This window comes from Molothrus aeneus, chromosome Z, assembly GCF_037042795.1.
Source record: "Molothrus aeneus isolate 106 chromosome Z, BPBGC_Maene_1.0, whole genome shotgun sequence".
Classification (NCBI taxonomy): Eukaryota; Metazoa; Chordata; class Aves; order Passeriformes; family Icteridae; genus Molothrus; species Molothrus aeneus.
Genome location: NC_089680.1, coordinates 44,715,900 through 44,742,834, shown reverse-complemented (window position 1 = coordinate 44,742,834; position 26,935 = coordinate 44,715,900). Strand labels below are relative to the sequence as shown.

The 26,935-nt window shown below is 39.0% G+C and overlaps 1 protein-coding gene across 2 annotated transcripts in view; it reads left to right on the top strand.

The window, feature by feature from the left end:
- The window catches only part of LINGO2 (leucine rich repeat and Ig domain containing 2), a 490,090-nt gene extending 464,804 nt beyond the window's left edge, over positions 1–25,286 (top strand). For both annotated transcript variants that reach the window (XM_066568679.1, XM_066568677.1), the window contains one exon: positions 10,854–25,286. In XM_066568679.1, coding sequence (XP_066424776.1) covers positions 10,854–12,710 — 1,857 coding nt within the window. In that variant the 3' untranslated portion in view covers positions 12,711–25,286. The remainder of the gene's footprint in view (positions 1–10,853) is intronic.
- The last annotated feature ends 1,649 nt before the right edge of the window (positions 25,287–26,935 follow it).

Here is a 26,935-nt window from a genome sequence, read left to right as displayed (position 1 = left end):
AGAAAATATATTGGTTTCAATTTTTTCAGCTTTTCCATTTAATTCAATTTTAAGCCATTTTCAAACAACTTATATTCTATCCACTTCTAGGTAAGACAGATGAATGTTACCCTTTAAAATGCATTTGCTTTTTTCAGACTTATTTAACAAAAAATGTTTCTTAAAAATGCAGGTGTAAGTATTCAGACCCTTTTGGCTAAAGATCCTTTGAAATGTGCTATGAAGAAACAGCCCTTGTAGTGCTAATTAAATAATCTCTTATCTTTCCCGGGCACATTCTCCGTACAATTTAGCCTCTGCATACCATGATTTGTCACCAGGCCCTGTGTTGCTGCCATAAAAAATAAAAATAAAGATAAAGATAAAGATAAAAATAAAAATAAAAATAGAATTAAAATTTTAAAAAATTTGAAAAAATACCCTGCAGGGACCCATGTCAGTGGATTAAATAGTTTGAAACCCTTTCTGATGACAGTAATCACAGCACTGTGGTAAACACTAGAATTAACTCTACCAGGCCCATACTCTCTGAAGTACTTTTGGTTTCATTTTTGTCCTGCGCAAACATGGAGCTGCTAGGGAAAAAGTTCTCAGCTGCTAATGGCACATTAATCTGTTTGCCTCTCTTAATAGGAAATAAGGTCATTGTCACCTAGTGTTCATGTGTGGGCAAGATAGCAAATAAGAATATTTGCCTTTAAAGCTAACAAAAATGAAATCATGCCAACAGGTAGAAGCTTGCAAAACATATTGTTAAAGTTACCAATGAGAGCCTCTGTTCACAAAAGGTGGAAGTCAGCACATTACTGGGATAGCAGAACTCTCTGGACTTAAATGTTCACGGATTTGAAGGAAACATCCATCTATAACAGGTTAAATCAAGAATGTTTCTTATTATGACCTAGATATAGTGCAGATTGTATCTTCCTAATTGGACTACTGAAGTGAAATTCAAATATGTTTGAATGTACTAGCCCTCAAAATTCTTCTACCAATCCAGATTTAAAAAACAGCTTTCTTTCTTTTCAGTAGCTTTCCATTACTGACATCTTCACTCATTAAAGATGAGAAGTAGCTGGATGTTAGAATTAAAACTTCAGAGGAAATTCTATCCCTGTTTTTCTACATATGAGATATTGTGCAGGCTGCAGTGGTGTCATCTGTTCTGTTATGCTCAGACACTTTTAGAAGAAAGACTGTCTTTTTCATGAGGAAGATAAACTTCTAATGCACAGTTGTTGAAAAAACTTCCTAAACTTTAATCAATGCAGTTAGCCTTCCTACTGTTTTAGTTTTCAATTAATTTATTCAGACTTCATTAGCTACAACAGATATGGAAAGCGAGTATAGTATTTAACACTTTCACGTTATTCCACCTGTGTCCTGTTTGAGGTAGCAAAGAATTTTAAGATTCACCTGCCTAGACACACTAGAAATATATGATCTACTTTGAAGTAGTGAATCCTAACTTGCAAGAGATTTTTAATCTTTTCCCAAATCTTTACATATTTGGTCTGCTGCATTCTCCAAGAGTTACAACTTTAGCTCTTTGCTGTCATATGATTTATCCTCCTGTACTACAATAACTTCATGTTTCAACCACACCTTCCAAATACTATCACCCTGTGATAAGTTGTTCTTAGTATTTGGAACACTAAAATCTTGCAAGAATCATCAGACAGTGCAATGGAATTTTGCTTTGCAACACTTAAGACAAATCAGCTTCATAAAATGTGGGCACATGCACTGTTTTTGAAGTCACATATATCTCAGAGGGGCTACCATGCATAGATACTAAACACCAGGTCTAGGGATGGAGTATAGCTGCAACAAGAGGGTGGTCTTTCAACACTAAGGACCCCTAACAAAACACAGTACAAATTACTTAGGAGCTGTACTGTTTACAGAGGTACAAGTTCCCTTTCTCTATTATTGCATTATCATATCAACACATTTATTGTCATGGTGATTATGTTGTTCTGGTCTTTGCCACTGAAAAATTATCTCTTAGTGACATCACTTTTTACTACTGAAGTAGGAATACAATTTAATAGAACTAAGTGAACTTTGCAAAAGAAATTTTGTTTAACTCTACCTTTCAAAAATCTGCTTCTGCATTCAGAAGGAACAGATGGTAGAAGAGATCTGTTATTCACAGATGTTAATTCTTTAATTTATTCAACTAAGAATTCTTTGTCAGAATGTGTTTCTATGCAAATATTTTCAATTTTTATAAGGTAGGTAATTGTGTGGGTATGAAAGTAATGTTATCCTCCCTGAATGATTGATTTATATCATTAACTTGCACCAAAAAAGTCTGAATTTTATTTTACATCCAAGCATCTTATATCCCTTTGCATAATTGTTCCTATCAGCTTTTCATAAATCTCTTCCCCTCCAACTTAGCAACAAGGTCAGTTGAAATGTCAGCGGAAGTGTTTATAACTCTTGCAAACATTTCCACTTTCTCTTCCTGTTACTTATGCATGAAATTGTCTGCATTGTCTCCTGTGAGACAATCCTTAAGATTTATTATTATTTTTCCTTCAGATTTCTTCCTGAGGTTCACTTTCTCTGTGAAAACTGAAATAAATTTTTAAATTAATCTTAAAAACATTGGTTTAAATACAGAGGGTGTAGTGATGGCTTCATTTCTTTGCTTAATTTGGAGAATGTGGACTTCAAAGACTTGTACAGAAAATTTGTATAATTACATCCATTTGTCACCGTGATTTTCTTACCTTCTGCATGTTGGATGCTTCTTTCACTTTGATTCAGACAAAAATATAAGTATTTGGGGTGAAAACTATACCCACTTGTTTAGTTTTAAAATATCTGATACAAATATTTTAAGTAATCTTAATATAATTCTAGTGGGTAAGCTTATGAAGAATGTTGCTGTAGTTGCCTTTCTTGCTTTTGTTTCCTAGTTCTGTATTATGAATTCAATGACCTAAATCTCAATATTTTCTTCTGAAAACAAATGCTACTTGAGTGTAATTTCTGAGTTGATGGTAGTCCATGAAGTTTTTGCTGATGACTTCGTAGATGAGAACGATCCTAGTACTGCAGTAAAATTGAATCAAATCTTTGCTTCCAATTCAATGAATTGTGAGACTAGTGGTTGTTGTTACTGCTGCTGTTATTCAAGGATTCTTAAATCTATTTATTATTGGAATCCAGATAGCTACTTAATGTTTTAGTTTATTTAAATGCTGAAATGTTTAAGAGATCAATAAAGGAAGGGTGAACCAAATCTCTGCATAAGAACAAAGGCTTGATCAAAGACACAGGGAAAGTAGAAACCTATATTCATTCAAACCATTTGTGAGATGCTCTACTTTAAAGAAAAAACATCCTTTTTAGAGTATCTAGGCAGTCTTGACTTAGTCTATGATTGAAATCAGGAACAATACACTAAGCTTAGACAAATTTCAGGCATGAGACACAATGAGGCAAAGCCTTTGCTTTTACAAACTAGGTCTTACATTGAAAGAACATATGATGGCAATGTCTAAATTACACAGTCAGGTCAGAAAACACAGGCAGGATTTCATTCATTCTAGTGGCATTGTGTCCCACAGTAAGAACATTTCTAAATGTCCCATATTTTCATGTGTATTTTGGCTGTCTCTAAAACCATCTCAGTTTGTTTTTCATCTTCCCTTCATCTCCTGGGCAACACTTCCCACCACTGGCACCTTGGGTACAGTCCACCAGCAAAGGTTACTTACCCTTCCTGTCCTTACCTGGTCTGGTGCAGCACCAAAGGAGAGTTCAAAAAAGCCAGGCCAGCTGCTCTTCCAACATAAATGCAACAGGTACTTGAGAGATAAAGCTGTGAATAGAAAATTTCCCAAACCACACTGGGAAAATTTTCCACCACAGAAGTTCAGTAGTTTTAGCTGCATATATTCAGTATCTGTCTGCTCAGCACACAAGCAAAGGTGTTTTGTGGCAAAGTTTTGAACAATGGCTTTGGCTGACTGCTTGCTGAAGTGTGAAAGATGATGACAGCCATGCAAAGACAGAACATTTATACTCCTCAGTATCTGCTCCCTGCTTTAAAATACAGCAATGCTAAAATTCAACATTCATAGGAGAAACAATCTTATATAGGCAGAACAATTCACTATCCCTAAACACAGTCTCAAAAAGTATCCATCTCGAAGGACTGCATACTGTGCAAGAGGGGGACCCACGCTGGAGAAATTCATCAGAGACTATCTCCCGTGGAAATGACCCCATGCTGGAGCAGGGGAAGAGTATAAGGAGTGACAGAGGAAATGTGATGAACTGACCACAGCTCCCATTTCCCAAAACCCTGCACTGCCATACAAGAAAGGGAGAAAAGATGAAGTGAAGTTGAGCCCAGGAAAAAGGGAAAGGCTGGGGCAAGTGTTTTAAAATTTGAGTTTTTTTCTCACTATCTTACTCTGATTTAATTGGCAATAAACCAAACTAATTTCCTTTGGCTAAGTCTGTTATGCTTGCAATGGTAACTGATGAGTGTTCTCCCCCTGCTTTATTTCAATGTGTGAACCTTTTTTCATACTTTTTTCTGTCCTGTCCTGTTTAGAAGGATGGTGGTAGAACAGATTCAGTGGGCACCCAGTGTCCAGTCAGGGTCAACCCAGCAAACACTTTTCAAACAGGGAGTTCACTGTGTTCTCAGGATTACCTGGTAGCATTTAAGTGAATAATAAGTACAAGTCTGTTTTGTCACGCAACATTTAATCCTAGAACATTTATTGAATACAATATGTTTTTGTAAAGGGCCTTTTAGAATGTAAATTACTAAGTGACCATCAGGCAAAATTGTCATCTCTGATATGATCCACTGGGGTGGATTTTGTCTGAAAGGCTGAGAAAAGGGGTGGGAAAGGTGAGATCAAAACTACCAAGTCAGAGCATCAAGTGATAATAATGCAGCTAATGACAGAAACAGATCTTGTGACTCTCACCTTTTCTGGCTAAAGCTATGTCCCATAAAATGCAGATGAGACACAGCATCAGATAGGACATGGAAAGGACCATGGTCAAGTGCAGTCTTGCTTTCAGTTCTAAAGGCTTCAAAATTAGTCTGAGGGAGAAGTGAAAAAATATGTAATACATGCATGATTTGGCACATTCCTATATATATTTAGAATTGCACTGCATTCTAGGACATCATTGGATTGTTTTTTTTCTTTTTTTTAGTTATAGTTTTTCAATTTAAAAGCTACAGGGCACTGTACGTTCTTGTAAAGCACTTTTGGGAAGATTCAAAGCTTCAGAACTTTTTAAAAACTGATTTGCATTTCAAAGTAGTAGTGGCTGTTTTGGGTGAGATCACACAGAAGTATTAACTAATAACTTTAATAAGCTTTTATAATTGCATAGCTGAACCTTGAATAGGGTCCTCTTTTAAAAAAGAGTATCAGCCAACAGTAACTTGACTCTTGACTTTGGACTTAAAGAACAGAGCCAAAGACAAAAAGAAGGTAATTAGTTTATTTTTATTTTTTTAATAAAAACTCCTTCATATAATTCATTTCCCAGAGTCTATCAAAGCATGACAAATACCCCAGAAAGGACAGGAAAAAAATTTTATATGTTGTCATCCACATTCAAACAAAGAAAAACTCTTAGTTCATAATAATTTATGTTTTTTGAATTTTCATCTAACAAGCTATAATTTTAGAGGATTATTGTGTAGTGAAAGTGGTACAATCACAGATCAGTAAGACTATACTTCTAGCTTACCTTTACCTGTGTGTGTGTGTGTGTCTGTGTGTGTGTGTGTGTGGGTGTGTGTGTGTGTACATACTTGCATTCATACACCTTACTGCCCTGTATGTACCACAATGAAGAGACGGAAGCAAAAAATGACAATGCCACAGATGTTTAGAGGGAATACCTACACTGGCAAAGATAAAGTATGTAGTGCTGGTTGTTTAAGCAGGAAAGAAAGTCATCATGTTCAACACTGACACTAACAATTCAACCCTGTGCCAGTGAAGTCACCAATTAATTAACATCCCACAAGTCTAAAGAAATGCAGAAAATAATTTTTCGTTTCAAGAAATCATCTTGCAGTGAAAAATATCTTTTAATGGCATAATTTCTTTATTTTTAAAGTAGCATTTTTATTAATGGATGTATACTAATAAATAATTGTGATCACACTGATATGGAAGCTACTTTACAGATGAAACTGTATATCCTTTCAAAATGTACATAGAGTGAAGGCACAAGGTAGGCCTAGCTAGTGATGTTATTGGACATGTCCTGAAAATACAACTTTATATTCACTTAATTCAAATGGGGCCATGTGCAATAGATCATCAAATTCACTCTAGGCTTCTCCCAGAATTTACCTTGTCCCACATGTTTTACTTGCTAGACCTTTTAACCCTAGCTGGAGATAAGGTTACATTTTTTGCATAATGAAGATGAAGCAATTTTTCCATAAAGCAGTTCAAAATGAAGGATATAGTCACAGATTTGGTTAGCAGAAAGAATGATAGTATCATCTGGCTCAATGTACATTGTAATAATAATAAATTTAATCTATACTTTCTTCTAACCTGTACTTATTGATCCACCTAATCTTTTTTTTTTTCTGACTTGATATTTAATACAAATATCAAGTCAAATAATTTATTATTTGTCCTTATTGAAATGTATCCACTCCAGTTTATATCTCAGTCCTGAATCTTGCTTCCTTTCAAGTGCATACACACACATGCATCCACCCTTACAGATAAATATATATCTCATTATCTTTCCACATACCTTTGCAGAAGACTACTGTTAATTTTTGAATTGCTTTTTCTATATTCCAGCCACAGTCAAAAAAGCCTTTTATCATCTTTTATACTGTCTACCTTCTACTTAGTACTCCTCAGAAGTTTTAGTTACCAGGTGGATTGGATAGCTGCAAAAAGTGTTTCATATTTTCACTATCTAAACCAAACACTCCAGGATGCTCATCTTCCACTGAACCTGTTTACTTTGTGCTTCATACATTATTAGATGGACACAATAGGAAATGAAGTCCCTGTGTGGTAGAAGTATCACTATGAAAGCACTAACTTCACAGACTGAGCTCTGAAAGTAATGATCGGAGCACCCAGAAGCCTCTCTGATCTAAATTCATTGAAAACACCTAACTCAGAATTCCTGTTGGTTTCCAGTTTTAAGCTAGTGCCTAATGAAGTCAAGTTTATCTCTGAAAACCTTTGTCACAGCTGGAGATAACTAGCAATAGTTACTTGCAAGACTACAATTTAAGGGGGAAACTGAATCTCAGTAGGTTGTCCTTCTAGAACAAAGTGGAAATGTGCTTTTATAGGTAATATAATACAGAGTAATTTTCATCCAGTCTCCAGTCTATACATCAAAACCAGCATGCAGTGTGCCTCACATTAATAGTCTCTGCATAGAAGTGTAAAAATGGAAATACAAAGCCACATCAGTCAAGAGTGAAATTCTTCCACAGAGTTGTTGTGGGAGGAGTAATATGCACATCATTCATGTCTGGTCAGACAAAGAGCAAAATTTATATGAAGTTCCAAGACAGATGCTTTTTCACTCAGTTTAGTTTGTAACAGTCACAGCACAACAGCTGTTTATTTCTCAGTCCAGTTACAACAGTCCAAATGCGTACAATCCAAACCTCAGAGTTCCTGTTTAGAAATTTTTTAGATACAATAAGATCAATAGATCCAAATATCTGCTCTTTTTCTTGTATCTTGAATCTCCACTGTTCTGATCTTCCACAGTCTGAGTGCAACTCTTCTCCAACAGGAAGGATTATTGGGCGAGTTATCACATTCCAAGTTGTGTACCATCGGAGTGCAATGTTGCTGTAGCAGAGTGTGGTGGTTTGACAGGAAATGTGTTTTTTGGGATGCTGTGTTTTTGGCCAATGGATATTCAGACTTTAATATTGGCATTTAACCTGGCCATTAGGACATGAGTCCGCCTCTGAGAACACGGGGTTAAAAGCAGAGCTCTCCCCTAGGAGGGCCCTTCTTGGGTTTCCGGCGGGAAAGAGTTCGGGTCTCTGCCCTGGCCCAGCTGCTGGCTGGGCAGGGGGAGGGGAAAGCCATGAGGCCGAGAGAGGTAGGCCTGAGCCCAGGGTGGAAGAGAGAGAGAGAGAGAGAGAGAGAGACACCGGGAGCCATCGGGCAGCCCCCCCTGAGAGACACAGAGAGAGAGAGAGAAAGAGAGCCGCTGCCTGGGACTGTAACCTTGAAGCTTGATAAACATGGGCCTGTGCTGGCAGCACGGCTGGGACGGAGAAGAAGGGGGGGGTTCAGCCGGCCACTTGTAGGAGCTTTTAACCCCTTTTTGGAGAATGAGAACTTTACAGATCATTGACCTCTCCTGGAAGATAGAGTGGAAGATGAGGAAGGAAATCTGCAAGTGTGAGAGAGGTCTGGGCGAGCGAGAGATAGTAGAAGAATAGAGAAGAATCCTAGTGGGAAGAGATGATGGAGTGGCTTTTGCTGGACTCTTTTTGTATAGCCATGGACAGAACCATGTTCCTTGTGATACAGAGACTGCATTCTAGGGGGAGGCAATGCCTCAGAACCAAGAGGGTTCAGTGTTGGTGCCCCTCGGCCCCAGGGGGTGAAAAAATATGGGGGGGACAGGTGTCCCAAAGGAGAGAGTGTGGGGACAGGTGTCCCAAAGGAGAGACTGTGCCTTTTTTGGATCAGGACAGAGCATCCTTAAAAGACAATCCTAGAAGCAGCTCTGGTCCGTGTTCAGTGGTGAGAGCACTGGACATGAAAAGGAAGAGGTCACGACGGCAGATGTACTCCGGGCGGTGCCACGAGTGACACAGAAACACACGAGGCTTCAGCTGTGTTTCCAGGGGAAGCCCATGGTACAAGAAGGACTCCTCTCCTCTTGATGAACTGAGGATTGATTGTCTAAAGGTGGTGCTGGACTGAGAGTTGGTGATTTGAGGAATAAATGTATTGTGTTGGAAATTTGGTGGGGGGAGGAGGAAATGTATTTGTGAGATTTTCATTTTCCCTGTGTGTGTGTTCCTTTTTATCCATAGTTGTAGTGTAGTTAATAAAGTTCTGTTTTCTTTTCTTTCCTAAGTAGGAGCCTGCTTTGCTTATTCCTGGTCACATCTCACAGCAGCTACCAGGGAGAATGTATCTTCATGGGGGCACTGGCATTGTGCCAGTGTCAAACCATGACACAGAGTTACTGGTGGGACTTTCTTTTTCATCAGTCTGTGATTTACACAGGACTATTTTGATGTGCTTCAAAGAGCTTATTTGCTCAAATAGCTGTCTGATTGCCTCATCAATTTAGCTATACCATATTTGTTTAAATGCATTTATCCTCTGTGTATGGGAGGATTTATTTTATGTTACAATCCATGTGACAACACACAGACAAAAGAAATTTGACTCAAATGCAACTTCCAAGTTTCTTACACAGTATCCAGATGATCCTCAAAGCCCAAAGAGGCAGATAAGTTGGTGGATTCTTAGCTATTGGGTAATTTTGTCATTGTACCTTGGAGCAGATGGGCCATAATCATCTGTGCAGGTCCAAGAGGTAGTTACTGGTGGGAGTTATTTAAGTATTTTTACAAGTACAATTAAAATGAAGCCCAAATTAAACAATACAGAAAAGTCATCACAAGCCTGAGGCCCATTATAAGGCTTATTAATATTTTGAAGCCTGTATCCCAGCACTATACCTTAGCCTCATCAAGTTGGCTGTACCATAGGAGTTAAGGCACTTCCATGGTCCTTGCTTGCAGTTTGCTTTACTCTGAACATCTCAAACACACCTTCCTTTGATGAACACCTATATCCTTTTCTTCTTCTTCTTTTGAAATGGGTTTGAAATTGTTTGTCTTCATTTAGTAGCTTCTAAGTAGACTTAAAAAAAGTCTTTTGCCTTTGGTGACTAAACCAGAAAAGTGCATTGCTTGGACAAGGGTAGCTACTTTAGTAGAAGGTATCTTGCCTTCTTCTATCCTCGTTTTTAACCTGAAGGTAGGAATGAATAAATCCTTTACAAACTGTGATTTTCATTAAATCTGTGGTGCTTCTTTGGACACTGCGCTGCTTAAATACAGACAGCTCATCTTACCTTGTTTTTGTCTTCCTGAAACTAGTTTATATGTCTTGGAAGCACAAAGATGTATTCTGCAAACCCTTATTGGATCTTGGGTTCTAAACAGTCACAAAAAATATCTCTGTGCAGTAAAAAGCAAAGAATCAATTTGACCTATTATAAATTCTAATCAGAGATGCACCGGTTCTTCCTTCCTCATCTGAGCCATTGCATATGTGTATGCATGAACAAGCTTCATCTCTTTATAACTGTAATATATGCAAAAAATGATAAGAGGAATCTTTTCATTGTCAAAGACCTCCTTTTCTTGATTATAATACATCATTAACATTTGCCTTAAAACACTAATGGGAGGCAAAAGCTTGGTTTCATATCACCTCACAGAAATTCAATGCTGTAAATTTATCGCAAATGCTATAAGCCCTTTTTGCATAGTGAATGGTATTTATCTCTGGGTTAATTATAGAACTGTCTTGAGGAAACTTACTGAGATTGAGAAAAGACTGAAAAGTCTTCTACTGTTTGCAGTAGGAAAAGCTGTTTTGTCTTCATCAACATCTGGAGGTAAATGCTGGATACACAAATCCTTTGACTAACCCCATGATACTGAAGTAAAATCTGCTTTATGTAGGTCATGACTTTCACAATAGGTTTTATTGATTTGCTCAGTATGAAAACACATGCATTTGCTTTGCAATGGTACTGTTTTTTTTCTGCAGAGTTAACTTCTCCCCTTTCCCATCCTCACCCCACAGGCCCGTGACGGAGGGTTAGCCCAGATCAGTGGAGTCATGCGTCACAGAGCTCTATCATGCTGGCAGCTGTTCCTGGGTCTGGCTGTGCTGCTTGTCTTCACAAGCCCCACTGCGGGCTGCCCAGCCCGCTGTGAATGCTCAGCACAAAACAAGTCTGTCAGCTGTCACCGAAGACGTCTGATGTCCATCCCAGAAGGCATTCCCATTGAGACCAAAATCTTGGACCTCAGCAAGAACCGACTGAAAAGCGTTAACCCTGAGGAATTCACATCATACCCGTTGCTGGAGGAGATTGACCTCAGCGACAATATTGTCTCCAACGTTGAGCCTGGAGCTTTTAACAATCTCTTCAACTTGCGCTCCTTGAGGCTGAAAGGAAACCGTCTGAAGCTGGTCCCCCTTGGGGTGTTCACTGGGTTGTCAAACTTAACAAAGCTTGATATAAGTGAAAATAAGATTGTCATTTTGCTGGACTACATGTTTCAAGATCTGCATAACCTAAAATCCCTGGAGGTTGGGGACAATGATTTGGTGTACATATCACACAGGGCCTTCAGTGGGCTGCTTAGCCTGGAGCAGCTCACCCTGGAGAGATGCAACCTCACAGCTGTACCAACAGAAGCTCTTTCTCACCTCCACAACCTCATCAGCCTGCATTTGAAACAGCTCAACATTAATGCTTTGCCGGCATACGCCTTTAAAAGACTGTTTCGCCTGAAGGACCTGCAGATAGAGGCGTGGCCCCTCCTGGACATGCTGCCTGCCAACAGTCTGTACGGTCTCAACCTGACTTCTCTATCCATCACAAACACCAACCTGTCTGCAGTACCTTACTCTGCTTTTAAACATCTGGTTTACCTGACACATCTCAACCTCTCCTACAACCCCATCAGCACCATTGAGGCAGGCATGCTGTCGGATTTAGTGCGCCTGCAGGAGCTCCACATGGTGGGGGCACAGCTGCGCACCATTGAACCACATGCTTTCCAAGGGCTCCGATTCTTACGCGTGCTTAATGTGTCCCAAAACCTGTTAGAAACCCTAGAAGAGAATGTATTCCATTCCTCCAAAAGCCTTGAGGTCCTCTGCATTAACAACAACCCTCTGGCCTGTGACTGTCGTCTTCTTTGGATTTTGCAGCGGCAGCCCACCTTGCAGTTTGGTGGTGAGCCACCAATGTGTGCTGGCCCAGACAGTGTCAGAGAGAGGTCATTCAGAGACTTTCACAGCACAGCTCTCTCCTTTTATTTCACCTGTAAGAAGCCCAAGATACAAGACAAGAAGTTGCAGTACCTGGTAGTGGAGGAAGGACAGACCGTGCAGCTGATGTGCAATGCTGATGGGGACCCACAGCCTACCATCTCCTGGGTTACCCCACGCCGGAGGCTGATCACAACTAAATCAAATGGTAGAGCCACTGTGCTGGGAGATGGCACCCTGGAGATCCGATTTGCCCAAGACCAGGACACTGGGATCTATGTCTGTATTGCAAGTAATGCAGCTGGGAATGACACCTACTCGGCCTCCCTGACAGTAAAGGGGTTTACTTCAGACCGTTTCCTTTATGCCAACAGGACCCCTATGTATATGACAGACTCCAACGACACAAGTTCTAACGGAACTAATGCAAACAGCTACTCTCTGGACCTTAAGACAATATTGGTGTCCACAGCTATGGGCTGTTTCACATTCCTTGGAGTGGTTTTATTTTGTTTCCTTCTTCTTTTTGTGTGGAGCCGAGGGAAAGGCAAACACAAAACCAGCATTGACCTTGAATATGTCCCTCGCAAAAACAATGGTGCTGTGGTTGAAGGGGAGGTTTCTGGACCACGAAGGTTCAATATGAAAATGATTTGATGGTATTCTGCTAGCAGTGCTTTTTCTGTGGCATTAAAACCAATTAAAACAGCCTGGCGTGTGGAATTGCTAGGCAGAAGCAGCTTAATGCAGCTGTCAGTGTATCAAAAGGTTATATGAAAATGGAAAGACTATTTGTGGTTATACAACAGAGCCTCCAGACCTTGAGGCAGATGTGTCAGGGCCTTTCATAGAACTGGGAAATTGTACTAACTGTTTGCATTGCAAATATTGGCATTCTGGGGATATCAGCAATGAACCACTGGCTCATGCTCATGGACAATTGTTCAACATTTTCTACTGCTACAAAAGGAAAAGAAAAAAACCTACAGTGTAGGATTTACATACTTAAAGAAAAAGACACATTTGTCTAAACCACACTCGACAATGAAATTTATATCCATATATCTCATTTGGTAAAACTTTGCATCCTCCCTTCTAGTTGGTTCAACACAAAAAAAATTGGTAGCTTTTTTTTTTTAATCTACATCTATACTGTGTACATTTTGAAGCAATACAAATGAGAGGTTGTACTTTTAGATATCCACCAATACTGACCCAAGTGTGATGTCACCCATCTTTTAACTACCATAAAAACCCAAATTAGATCCTTGTAGTTACTAATTAGAAATAAGATATTTTTCTCCTCATGTAGAAGGCCAGAGCTGATTAGCTGAGAGCAAAACCACTCAACTCTGTCGATCTACTCTTCATATAAATATAAGGCATGTGCCTAGTTTTGATACAGAATGGAATATTTTTTATATCTGTGATATCACACTGGACCAGTTTACTGTAATACAGCCCTGGCTCTCACACAGGGAAGGCAACCCACTAGTCAATGCTGGCATGGAGGAGTTGAGTTCTACCTTGAAGAGAGAGAATCAGTTTTGTTAGCCCTGATATTAATTTCAAACATAATGTTAAAATGTTAATGTGTACTGGGCCAAATAAAGAGTATAATACATTCTGCAGACTCCTTGGGAAATATGGTCATCTTACTCTTTATACAAGTGAATTAAAACATACAAACACTGTTACTAGGAATGAACTCTTCTCCAATGCCAAGTAAACTACAGTTGTTCATGCATAATATGGGGATTTATAATACTAAAATAATGTTTAAAACATGATAGCCTCAAAAAGGCTGACATACTGCCAGATATAATGAACCTCTAGCCACTGTCATTCTCATCTTGTATATTTGTAGATAACACAAAGCAAATTTCCAAGAACAGATTCCTTAGCTATTCTTGATGCCATTTTAATAACAATGTGGTTATGTTTCTTTCAGGGGCAGTATCTTAGAGCAAGAGGGGCAAGTTTTTCCAGATTTTAGGAATCTTTTTAAGTGGAAAGAAGACAGAAGTGGAACATTAGTTCAGTACAAGTAACCTTTTGTTTGTTTTATGTTTCCAAAGAAATCTTCAAAAGACTGAGAAGTGAAATTTTATTCTTTATCATAAGTACCATGATTTTATTTTTAAATCCTCAGCAATTGCAAGAAGCAAAGTTGTTCAGCCACCTCTCAAGTTTTCCACCAGTTACAAGCCATAGGTTTGTCATACATGGTTGATAGCAAATACCATTTTTAAATGATTGGCATAATCTGGAGAAAGGATGACAATTAGTATATCTATGTTTAACCAAGATGAATATGAAATATTATAAGACAGAACCTTCAGCTTAATGTGATTGAAGAGCCTGTGTTCAATCTTAGTATTAGATTTTGGCATTTTGAAACCAAAGTCAGGCTGACATGATAGGATGCAAGTGCTTCTAATATTAGTATTCCCATTCTTTGCAGAGATTTTATAAGCAGGATAAAAAGTCTCCCACTTCTATCAAGGGAAATGTGCCAAAAGTTGTAAAATCCAGCTGTGCTCCCCAGAGGTACCCATAACTTAACTGCAGGACCCAAGGCTAGGCAGTTTTGAGAATCTCTTTTTTTAGTGGTTGATCATTGGTTGCCTCGTTGCTTCATTTTATATTGTCAAACTGAGGAGGTTGCAAGGGTTCATAGAATTTTTTTCATTTAACTTGGCTTTAAGTTCAGAGTTGGGTTTTCTTGCTTCCTTTTGTTTTATGCTCTGAGCTAGATAGTTGAAGATTTATGGACATGCTTGATAACAATACTCTTTGTTCTATGACATTTGTAGAACATTAATAAAATGGAACAACCCCTGACTAAATTCTAACACCAGGGAAATTATTTTTGTTGACATAGTAACCACTGCACTGAAGTCCAAAACTCTACTGTACCTTAATGCGGGCAGTTAAAGAAACAAATGGGGATAAAACAAAATGTTTCTGAACTGTCCCTTGAAGACATTTGCATGTGCCTTTCCCTTGTAATTGTAATTTTTTCCAACTAGTTATCTATTGCCCCTGCAGTCATTTCATGTTAAATGTTAAAATCAGTGTTAGAAGCAAAAATTCACCTAACTTCTAGACATTTTCAGCTGATTTCTTCATATTAAATTACACAATTAAAAAAATAATCTCAAAAAGCACCACCCTAGAAAACATATACTTTTAGGATTAATTATGAGTTGCTGTATTCCCCTATTCCTTTGGAATGACTCTAAGAAGTGATTGCAGTTAGTGCACTGCAAGGATTTGTGAGCAGAAATGTGCTTAGTTATCTATGTGAATGTGTGCTGGTGATGGAAATCACCCCTTGCTGTTGCTGAGCACCGCCTTGCAGAGCTGTCAGCGTTCTGTGTATTGCCTTGATTTCAGTCAGTATTAAGTTTTTCAGAATCAGTGTTCATTCCCTGCCTCTAGCAATGTTCTACTTTTTGCAGCCTACTTATTTCAGCATGGACTTAACAAGGCATATGGCACCTCTTAACAGAAGTGAGGACAGCAAGACCGAGAGACACTTTTGTCTTGCTCCACATAGTCTCCTTCTTATTTATTTGTGGGACACATACTAACTATGACTCTTTTGGGTGAATAAGGAATACAGTGTCAAAGTCAGACCCAGACAAGCACCTTTTTGGCAATTCTTTTAAGAACAGTGGCTGAATGCTTACCCTGCCTCTTGAAGGAGTCAATTCTCTGCTAGAGATCATGGAGATGCACCACAGTTTATTTTACTGCAGGGGAGAAAAAGGACTGGGCTGTGAGAAGGCATCTGACCCACATGGCTCCCCTATCATATATTCAGAAACAGGTTGGTAGTGCATACCTGGCACTAAAAGAGAAATCAAAGGTTTTAACCTACCTCTGACTTGTATACTGGCTGGTCTCCATGCTGACAACAGCCTGAATTTACCTGGCAGCCAGTGCAACAAAACTCTGAGGAGCAGCAATAGTTCTGCAAAAAAGGAGAAAACTGAAAATATCCGAACAAGCATAGGAACTTGAGAAAACAGGTACTAAAATATCCTTGTCAGTAAGTCCTATAAGAGCAATGCCTGGGCCTCTCACAAATATGTTTTGAAGTCCACTTACACAGATCAGTATGAAGATAAGAACAGATGAATGTACAAGTGTTTACAGAATAACGGTGAATCACAGAATCATTTAGGCTGGAAAAGACCTTCAAGATCATCAATTCCGACCTTTGACTGATCACCACCCTGACAACTAGACCATAACACTATGTGTCACGCCCAGTCATTTAATGAACAGCCCCACGGATAGTGTCTCCACCACCTCCCTGGGCAGCCTATTTCAAAGCTTAAACACCCTTTCAGTGAAGAAACTCTTCCTGATGTCCAACTTGAATCTCTTCTGGTGCAGCTTGGGGCTATGTCTCCTACTCCTGTCACTGGTTGCCTGGGAGAAGAGGCCAACCCTCATCTGGCTACAACCTCCTCCAAGGGAGATGTAGGGAGTGATAAGTTTCCCCTGAGCCTCCTTTTCTCCAGACTGAACACCTTCAGTTACCTCAGCTACTCCTCGTAGGACTTACACTGTAAGTCTCTCCTAGCTCTGGCTCCTCCCTAGCTCTGTTGCCCTTCTCTGGACACATTCCAGCACCTCAATGTCCTTCTTGTAGTGAGTGGAAAAGGACTGGACACAGGACTTGAGGTGTGGCTTCACCAGTGCCAAGTACAGAGGGACAATCACTGTCCTGCTGGCCACACTATCACTGATACAGGCTAGGACACCATTGGCCTTCTTGGCCATCTGGGCACACACTGGCTCATGGTCAGCTGCTGTCAGCCAGCACTCTGCTGGGCCACTTTCCAGACACTCCATCCCCAGCCTGTAGCACTGCATGAGGTTATTGTGACCCAAGGACAGGATCCAGTGCTTGGCCATTTTGAACCTCATTCCATTGGCCTTGAGCTATTAATCCAGCCTGTCCAGATGCCTCTGCAGAGCTGTCCTGCCCTCCAGCAGACCAACACTCTCATCCAACTTGTTGTCACCTGAAAACTTACTGAGGGAGCGCTCCAGATCATTGATAAAGATATTAAACCAGATTGGGCCCAATCCTGAGCCCTGGGAACACAACCAGTGACCAGAAACCAACTGGTTGTGGCAGCATTCGCCTTTCTTTGGGCCTTAAAAACTTCAAACAGTTTTTAATCTAGCCCTTTTCCAAGCCAGTTAAACTTTCCTTGAGTTAAAGAGAACATTGAAGCAATGTACACAGAAAAGGGTTTTTTTGCTATGATTTGCAAAAAATCATTTGCAAACAGCACCCCACCTCAGCCTTATTTTTAAGTTTTGAGTTGGTTCTCTGTTTTTGTCCCTTCTTCTTTCTTCTTAACTTTGCAACTTTCTTTGCAGAAAGGCTTTGTCCATTAAAATATAATGTTAGATTCAGACTGGAAAGCTGCTTTTACCCTTTGTAGCCACCTTATTATATATTCACACATGCTTCTAAGTGCCAGCACAGGCAACAGCTCCTGATACAACTGGACAGGAGACACCAAGGCCCCTAGAGAACTGCTGATCTCACTGGACATTTTTTAACTAAACTTCATTTCAGCTGGCTTCATTATCATACTGCCATTCAAGGTTTCCTTTATTTACTTAAATGGTAGCTATCTTTTTTTTCCTTATTTGCTTAATTTTGATTTTGCATCACCTATGACAGCAACAATTATAACACCATGAAGAAAATTAAGAAATATTATACATTACATCCTCAGCACGACAAATTATAATTTAGGCAGATGAGATAACATAAGAAGTCAGCATTAATATTTAATAGAAAGTCATATGTAAACTTTGTAATAGAAGAAAAAACTGGCAAGGAGATTACTGAGGTATGTAGGCCATGTTGCAACTGAATCACATCTAAGATGTGAAACAGACTTTTATACACCATACCTGGATATCTGGTTTTGACATTAGACTTTCCCAGAAAGACTCTCAGGATGTGTGAATGTCAGATATCTGCATTTAACCCATGAAAAGACAAAGCATTGGCTGGAAATCCAAGTGAGCAAGCAATTTCTGGCTGCCCAAGGACAACAGCAGCTTCCAGCAAGGATAGACAAGAAACTATAATCATGCAGTTATTTTGCTTTATTCACTACTGCATCCTGTGACAATACAGCCCATTAGCCACCAATAAAATGCACAGTCCTTACTCATTTTTCTTCACAGGAGGCAACATTTGCATAATAGGCTACAGTCTGTTCCACCTCCACTTAGAGCAGTGAGACATCCAGCAAGAAGTGAGGAAGAGGAAGCCCCTTCTGACCAGTTTGCTAATAAGCTTTTACTATTGAATGGTCCTGGTCTACCTGGGGCTATCACGATGGCTGTTTGTCCATTCCCATCCTCTGCTCACCATGTGGCTTGGCATGGAGTAGTAGGGAAAATAATATACAGTCAAGTCCTCCTCACTGAACTGTAATTCTGATGAGCAGCACAGCAGTAGTGTCTTATAAATCTCGGTCTGCTGCAGATGATCCATGGTTTTGCCATAAAACCACACGTGGGAAACAATTGGATACATGCTTTCTGATCTTATTTCGGTATCCTGTGTGATTGACTGCTCTTTGTGCTAAAAAGAACCAGGAAAGAAGAACTAAAAGCTCTCATCCAGTAATTTAAAACTCAATTGTGTCTGAAGGAGTTAAAGGAACATCTTTAGAAAAGTCAAAGGGCCTGATTGCTGGAGAATGTTTCAAGAAATGAATGAGATTTTTCAAGTTAGCCAAGAAATTTGGATGCCCTGTTCTTATTATCTGTAATAAGAATTAAAATCTCAATTTTCCTTGGCAGCTTAGAAGAATCATAGTTATTTCAGAGACACATGCTCCTTTTGTCTGTCTCCTTGCTCTGCTCAATTCCCTTCTCGATTTCCGATGACTGTGATGCCAAAGGAAGATCTCTGGATTAGGTTAAATTTCATTGAATATTCACATGGCTTTTGAAATCTAAATCTTAAAGCAGGATCCTAAACCTTCTTCAAGCCAAAAATAAAAGTAAAAAAGAAAGAAGTTTGAGTAAACCTCCTCTTGCAAATTAAATAAATCAAATTTTGTGAGAATCCTGCTACTAAGATAGCTACATGTGAAAAGCCATCTGCAGGAATTTTTTGGGGTTTGGGGTGTTTTTGTTTTGTTTTGCTCTGTTTTGTTTTATCTTTTTCACTAGAAGCAGGTGGTTGGGTATAAAGCCAGCTGGAAACAAAAATCTGTATTTATAGCATAGCAGAATGAGGAAAAAGACGGCATAAATAAAATGCTCTATGTTATTTCAGCTTAAATTGAAAGATGTTTTCATATTAAAATAGGTTATAGATACATACAAAAGGACAGACTTTTGCCTCATAATTTGATTTTCTGTATTTATTTAACTGTACCAAAATTGTCATGAAGCAGAACTGTGGCAGTAAGAGACTGAAAACAGATTTTCTACTCTAGTCAGGCAATATAAATCACGAGAAATCCTCTTGACACCATTCTGTTGGTCCTGGTTACACTCAAAATTTGATAAATCAATCTATGGTTTTTGATTTCTACTAAGCAGGCTGCAGTAGACAATAAGCAGAACTTATGTATTAATTATTTCTCATCTTGTGGCATCTTGTGCCTTTTATTCTGGATTGCGTTAATATTTGCACTGCTAGCACAGCAGCAGAACATGAAAATATACATTCTGGGAAGAGAAGGATAAAAGGAAAATTGAAATCTATGACCTTGAAGAAGTCTGCCTATTTCTACTCATGGCATTTGCAAGTCAGAAACATCACCTCCTCACACTTAAGGCTAAGAACAATGGCTTTAAAGCATTGTGCATAGGCAGCTGCACAGGCATCTATGAAGATGATGGTCAACTTTTAGTACACATTTTAGTAATTTTGGTCTTTCAGAAAACAAAATATTATTGCTTCTTAAAGAATTCATTTATGTCATTTTGATACTAAAAGTAAACACTTTGGCTTCATTACACTGGGCACTGTATAAGTAGGGAGTAAATTATAACACTGATCTGTTGAGCTTACAGCCATATAGTAGGAAGCTGGCTTTTGAGCAAGTACACATGATAACAAGTCTCTCACTGTTTGTTGAGGGAATGCCATAGTGCAGATATATTAAAATATCATCACACTGAAATCTGTTTGCAAGCACATGTAGTTCATATGTACATGTTTGTGTGTGAAAAAAATAGTTATATTTGTTTTGTTCCTTTCTTATTTCAAGTATTAAATGTATATTGTTTTTAAAAAGTGACAAGTTTAACATGAAAAATTGTGCTGTAATTTATTTTGATATATGATCATGAGTATGGATTGGAAATGAAACAGCCTTGCTGTCATGATCCATGAAGCACGCGACAATTCAGGTTTGTCCATAAGTTTGCTTCATGTTTGAGCAAAATATGCAAATATAATGGAAAAAAAAAAAAAAAACCAAAAAAAAAAAGCGCTTTGTTGTCAAGACAGTTGTCCTGAATGTCATTTTAAAAGTTACTTTAGGGCTTATGTCATGATGTGTGTCATACTTATCCACAATGAAACCCAAATAAATAATTCCATGGAGTGGCAAAATTTACTTGCAAAAGTGAAGAAAATTTACATTGTTTTCCCTATTGTGGCTGATCATTTTTTTCCCCAAGGTGTAGTGTAGAAAACTAACACCAGAAAAATACACTTTCCTTACAGAGGTCCTTAGTGCCAGGTCTTCACAACAGGCTAACTTTTCAGGCCTACCTCTCTTGAACTGAGAATCTGAATGAACACAGTGAGAAAGAGAAGACTCTGGCAGGTATTTTTCAGCTACTCACTCTCGTCCTTCATTGTATGAAGCCCTCAAACACAGAGAAAATACCTAGGTCTCATTCAGATGCGTATTGGGATATATTATCCATACAAAGTATCAGTCAGGCTGTGTCTTTACTTTTACTCATGCAGTGTGTTCAGGTAACTGATGGGCATACCAATCAAGCGGATGCTGGAGGAAGAAAAGCATGGCACTTAACAGCACCACGGAGAGAACAGCAGAAAGATAGATTCCACCAGCTGTGTCACTTGGGAGGCAGCAAATACTGAAAATCTGCATTTGAAACATGGTTACTGAGGAAATCACCACTATTCAAACACCTCTGTAATCACAAAAAAATTAAGTGGTGGAAAGTAGATTCTGCTGAGGTTGAAACCTATTTCAACCCCCTGAGACTTGCCACAATCTACCAATCCTTTATCAGAGATCAGCTTTGAAGAAGGATGCAGGCTGTAATCTAAACTATTGCTACTCCTATTTTTCCACAGTTAGATACTTTTACCAACAGCAATTTTTTTATGGTTTCTGGGATAATCTGAATTAAGATTTATCACCCGAATACCCATTATACTCTAATCTAGGGTCCTGTTCTCTAGAATGGAAAACAGTTACTACCTCAGGAAAAGAAGAAGCAGCCTGAAATCCTGATAGATTGTTAGGAGCAGAGACAGACAGGGGCTGAATCTGAGCTCTCCTATGTCCCCTGAAATATGTCTTATCCTCCTGCATTTGCATTTGACACCTCCAAAAGATTTTGACTGATTTACACCACTGTACCCTCCTCTGGAGCAGAATGTCAAACGCAAATGCAAATTGTCAGAGAAACTTTACTATTCATTTTATTACAGTAATCTACTTTATTTATAATATTTTTAATCTGATTGGCAGTCAAATGTACTGCAGTACTGCCTTCAGTATGACATGAAAAAAGAGCCATTTCCCCTACCACTGCACAGAGAACAGCAGTTTATCTCCAAAGGTTCCTCCATCCTAAGATTACTCTATATCAAGAGGTAGAACCTATTCCTATATCACAAGATCTATTGAGCAATTTCCAGCTCTTACAGTAGAAGCAGCTACTAGTTTTCTCCATGATAACCAGGTAGAGAAAAACACCATCACATCAGGCAATCACTGACGCATTCATTAAAATTAAGAAAAAAAAATTAAAATTTATTAATAACTCCTAATAGACAAACACACTTTAGATTTTTAAAAGCATACAAAATTTTCTAAAGCAGTCACTTTCAACAATTTTTAAGAATATTTATATTATTGCACATCTACTATACAGGATTTGCCACAGAGTTATTAGCCCTATATTGGATAATGCAGACATCTTTAAATAAGCAAATCTTGGCATCCAAAGTTTATTTTAAGAAATGCCTGGGTTTAATATTTTAGTATTTTTAAAAGCTGATGGGAAATTGAAAATCCCACTACCTACCAAGTAAACTCAATTCACAGAGACTGAGTTATTCTCATATAAGGGAATGCTCACAGTGAATTTTCTGCATCATAAAACTTTCCCACGTACAGCTGTAGATGACGTGCTATTAAAAAAACAAAAAAAAGGGCTTTGTTCATCTCTGGTACTATATGAAACTGGAGGAGAGGATGGTAATTCATGCTGGGAAAGCACAAATAAAGTGTGAAAGTGCTGGATTAAGAAACACAGAGTTATTGCAAAGGAACTGGCCTTTCTGTCTACTCAGGCTCAGTAGCAGTCTGGGAAATTTAGTCTAAATTCCTTCTTTCATAAATACAGGAAATTCCTCATTTTCCCTCTCTTCTTGGAAAGTTAAATTTCAACCTTAGTAATCAATGGGAAATGAAACACAGTAAGAAGCTAATAAAATGCAGGACTGGATAGTAAACATGAATAGAAATTAAAACGTACCTAAAAACTATGTTACATTGGTACTTAGCACATTGTCTAATAATTCTGGAATTATTTTGGTTTGCAGGATCTGGTTTATTAATTAATAGCTAGGGGATTCATTCAGCTAGTTAATGCTGTAACCACCAGCTGGAATATCTTATTTACCTCATCAGTCCCTAAGTGGAAGTTATATTTTTCTGAGCTATTTTCCAATAACTTTCCTATTTATATTACTCAAAAGCACAAGTGATGGAGAGCACACTTATTTTATTATCGGAAGACAATGATAACAAATTTAATCTATTACTTTTGCTAAGAGACCTCTTTGCTGTTTTTACAAAGATTAATAGTTTACATCCTTATCAAAATTATTGTTATCATTAAAGCCAAACATCTCACCTTAAGAATCTATTGACTTTTTTGCATCTGTGCAGTGCACCAGTACTAATGCACTGCAAAAAACATTTTGCTTTCACATTGAACAGGCATGCCATGAAAAGGGGTTAGAGGCAATGCAGCCTTCTGAGTTGCACAAACATTTGCATTTTAATGGGCCTTATTGAATTTTTGTTGGCTTTTACAGGTTTGGCAGACTGTCACATTTTGTTAAAGGATATCAGATCATCCTTTCCTGGCTTGGAGAAGGCATAGCATTCAGTTTATAACACAAACAGAAGGCTGCAACTCAGGATTTCTTAGCTGTAATCAAAACCGTGGGCCTCTAACTCTTCGGAGAATACAATAATAGTTACCTTTCAAAAGGATGATTCTAGCATTTTCCTAAGGGTTATAAAGCCAAGCAGTTATAGTTCACCCATACCTGTGTGAGGAATGAAAATTTTGATGGAGGTTGGTACCAAACAAAGAAAATCTTTTTTAAGAAATGCAAGCCCTGCTGCTCAAAGTGCTCCAGATGAGTGCTCCTCTTGGCAAGGTGGTGACAGCAGTGGTTTGCCCTATGGTCAGCCTTTCCAACAGTTCTAAATTAAAGGATCTTGCAGAGCAGTGGCAGTGTATGAAAGAAAATTGTCATGAGAGATGCACACCAACTAGATGCTGACTTTTATGCAGTTCAGTGGTATATTGGATGAAAGGACCTCTTAATGCCTCACTTAATTAGTGGGTTTGCAATGCTTGAAAAACATTTTTATCTCCTAAAGCATCTACAAAATTTGTGTCTTTGCCTTTGATTATAGATGAGAAATGCTGAAATGAATGCAAAACACACACCGATTGTCGTGTCACACCAAGCACTCAGACTACTACAAAAATATTTCTGTTTCATCCTTATACAAGACTAACAAAACTAAGTCCCACAATTTCTCCACTCTCTAATCCAAGTTTCTTGAAAGAAAACTAGTATTTCCACATGTTTCCCAGGTCTTTAATAGATAAAGTAACAAGGATACACTTTTCAAATTACTGCTGCCAGTGTTTATCGCAGGGAATTTGTCCTGACACAACTCAATTTGCCACAACATTGAGTTGTGGCCAACCTCATCTTCATCTTTTAATCAAGATTTTTTTGCTTATACATGAGCCAAACATTTAGAACTTCCCCATTCCCAGCTTCTGCTTTAGAACTGAAGCCAGAAGATTTTGCTGTGAATGCCAGTGAAGTACGTTTGATAGTTAATGGTTACAGCCTTGCATCCAGCAGTCATTGGGAACTATTTCTGAGGTATGGGCCTCTCTGGCATGATTAAAAGTAGCAACTACTCCCTGGGAAGAAGATTAACCAGTACCTCCATTTTATTTTTCAAGACCTCCATCAGCTTTCAGGACAATGGAAGGTGTGTGTCCAAGTCGTTTAGAACTGAAGGAAATATTTGCTGGATGTGCTTGTCATCTTAGAGAACTGCATACAAAAGGCATGTGAGAAATCAATTTGTCCTTTAAGGCTTAAATTACTGAAGCAGAAATCTAAAATGCTGCAAATAAAAGGAGGTATGTATTAAAAAAAATACCTCTGGTGGGTTTTACACTGTAAGAATGAAAGTCAGAAACATGAGTAAAAAGTGAACTCGTTGATGAGAAAATTATTTTTTCAATGTAATAAAATGCTCCCTTCAGAGAGGAGGATCATAAAATACATTTCCTCCAGTATTTAAACACAAGGATTCTCCTCTCTCCTCGTTCAAAGAGGAGATCTACAAACCACCTCATTTCAGTACAAATACTTTCTTAAAATGCATTCTGTTATGTTCAAAATATCAACCCTTCCTGTATTTTCAACAGCTGTTGTAATTGTTTTTCATAGGAATCGATTTTAATTGTAACACTGTTCTGCTACAAGCCTATTGTCTGTGTCCTTCTGAATTGTCAATTACCTAAATGAAGAAATAAAGGCTTGAAAGCGCATTGTTGTAATTAATTTCTATGTTTAAATTATCTAATCACAAAACAAAGTTATGAATTTCATCTGTTGAGGCACAAAGAATACTTTCCTTGAAAAATGAAAGAAAAAAGATAAAAAATAAATATAGAAATCCACTACTGGTTCACTTGTGTTTTTTAAGACAAAAGTTTAAGGCTGTCATTCCAGTCCTCTTCTACACTTTTGGAAATATGCATACAATTTTTAGTGAGTATATTGCTTGTAAAGAGAAAAGGTTTTTCTTAAATAGTCTAATAAAGTTGCTTTTCTGCATATACAATCTAGTTTCCCCCAACTAGTACAGTATGTGCCATGAAGTATCATCTCTCAGACTGTCCTTGTCACACACTTTCCAAGCAGGGTGTGATTGGTAAGTTCCACATGTGATGTTCTCATTGAGTCTCAGGACCATTAAATGTATGAATTTAATGGTGCCTTAAATGTATGAATTTAACAGTGCCTTCTTCCCAGGCAAGTGTGGGCAGATGGGTATGGGTGCAGAGGAGCTGCTGATCCATAAATTTTAAATGGTCTCTTCCACACTTCAAGCCCTTTTTCTGCTGTCCACTTCTACTTTTATGCTCATCATTGCCAAAGAAGAGACACATCTGCCCCCACAGGTGGAAACAATTTTTCTTTGCTGTGGAGATGAACATGCCCTCAGCACGTGTTCTGTTAAGGTGCTTACAGCTATGGGCTCTGGTTTTGTGCTGATGTTTGGCTTCCAGACAACAGCTGGAGCAGTTCCAATGGCAACCAGCTTATGTGGAGGACTGTAGAGTGGCATGAATAGCAGACAGGATCACCTGAGGCATAGACAAGCCTTGGGACGTGTATTTGTGAGCTACCAAGTGGTATCTAACAGCAACAAGAGGAAGTAAATGCCAGAGGCGTCTAACAGGGCTCCGGGACAACCCAGCCAAGTCCTTGGTGACAAGCACAAAACATAGAAGAAGACTAAAAAATTAGAGGAGAAGTGCCCTTCAGGAAACCCCAGCAGAGTGAGCACTTCTGCCATGGCCCATTGCAACAGACCAAAATGATGAACTGAACCACACTTGGCACTCACCCCCAGGCACTGGCAGAGTGTGTCCAGCCTGGTTCAGCCTGAAATCTGCTAATTGTGTGTATAACACCTGGACAGTTGAGTGTGCCTTTAGTTGGTGCTGATTCCTGCTTCAGGGGCTATGGATGGCAGCTCTTTGTGCCCACCCCCAGAGATGCTCCCTGAGTTTGCCTGGCCCTTCCTGGCGCAGGCAGCAGGTATTGAAGGGTGATATGGTGGCCAATAGGAAGCCAGACTGCTCCCTGTGAGCACCTGCCTAACCCATCAGGTTCTCAGTGCAAACTGCAACTGACTTCAGAGTGCAGCACAATGCCTGCCACAGAGCCAGCTGGCAAGAGCTCCCAGGCAACCAAAAGCCCACAGATGCCATCACCCCATGGCCTCCCTGGCATCCTCTCCACATCATACACCATTCCCAGTGGGCAGGGGACTTCTGGGACTGCTGACCCAGAGCTGCAGTGGGTGACCTCCAGCATGACGGCTGGGCAGTCCTTTTCCACAGCCATCCTGATATTTTCAGTCTGATGTTTCAGCTGGAGCTCGAAGAGTTCTGTGAAGCCAAATAACAATTCACTGTTTGTATCTCAGATCTTCCAGCCAGTTAACGCTGGTGCTCTTTAAAAACCTCTTGTAAAATTTCTGCCTCCATTGCAGAGATAAATACTATCTCAATAATCCCCGTAGATATTCACTGCTAAG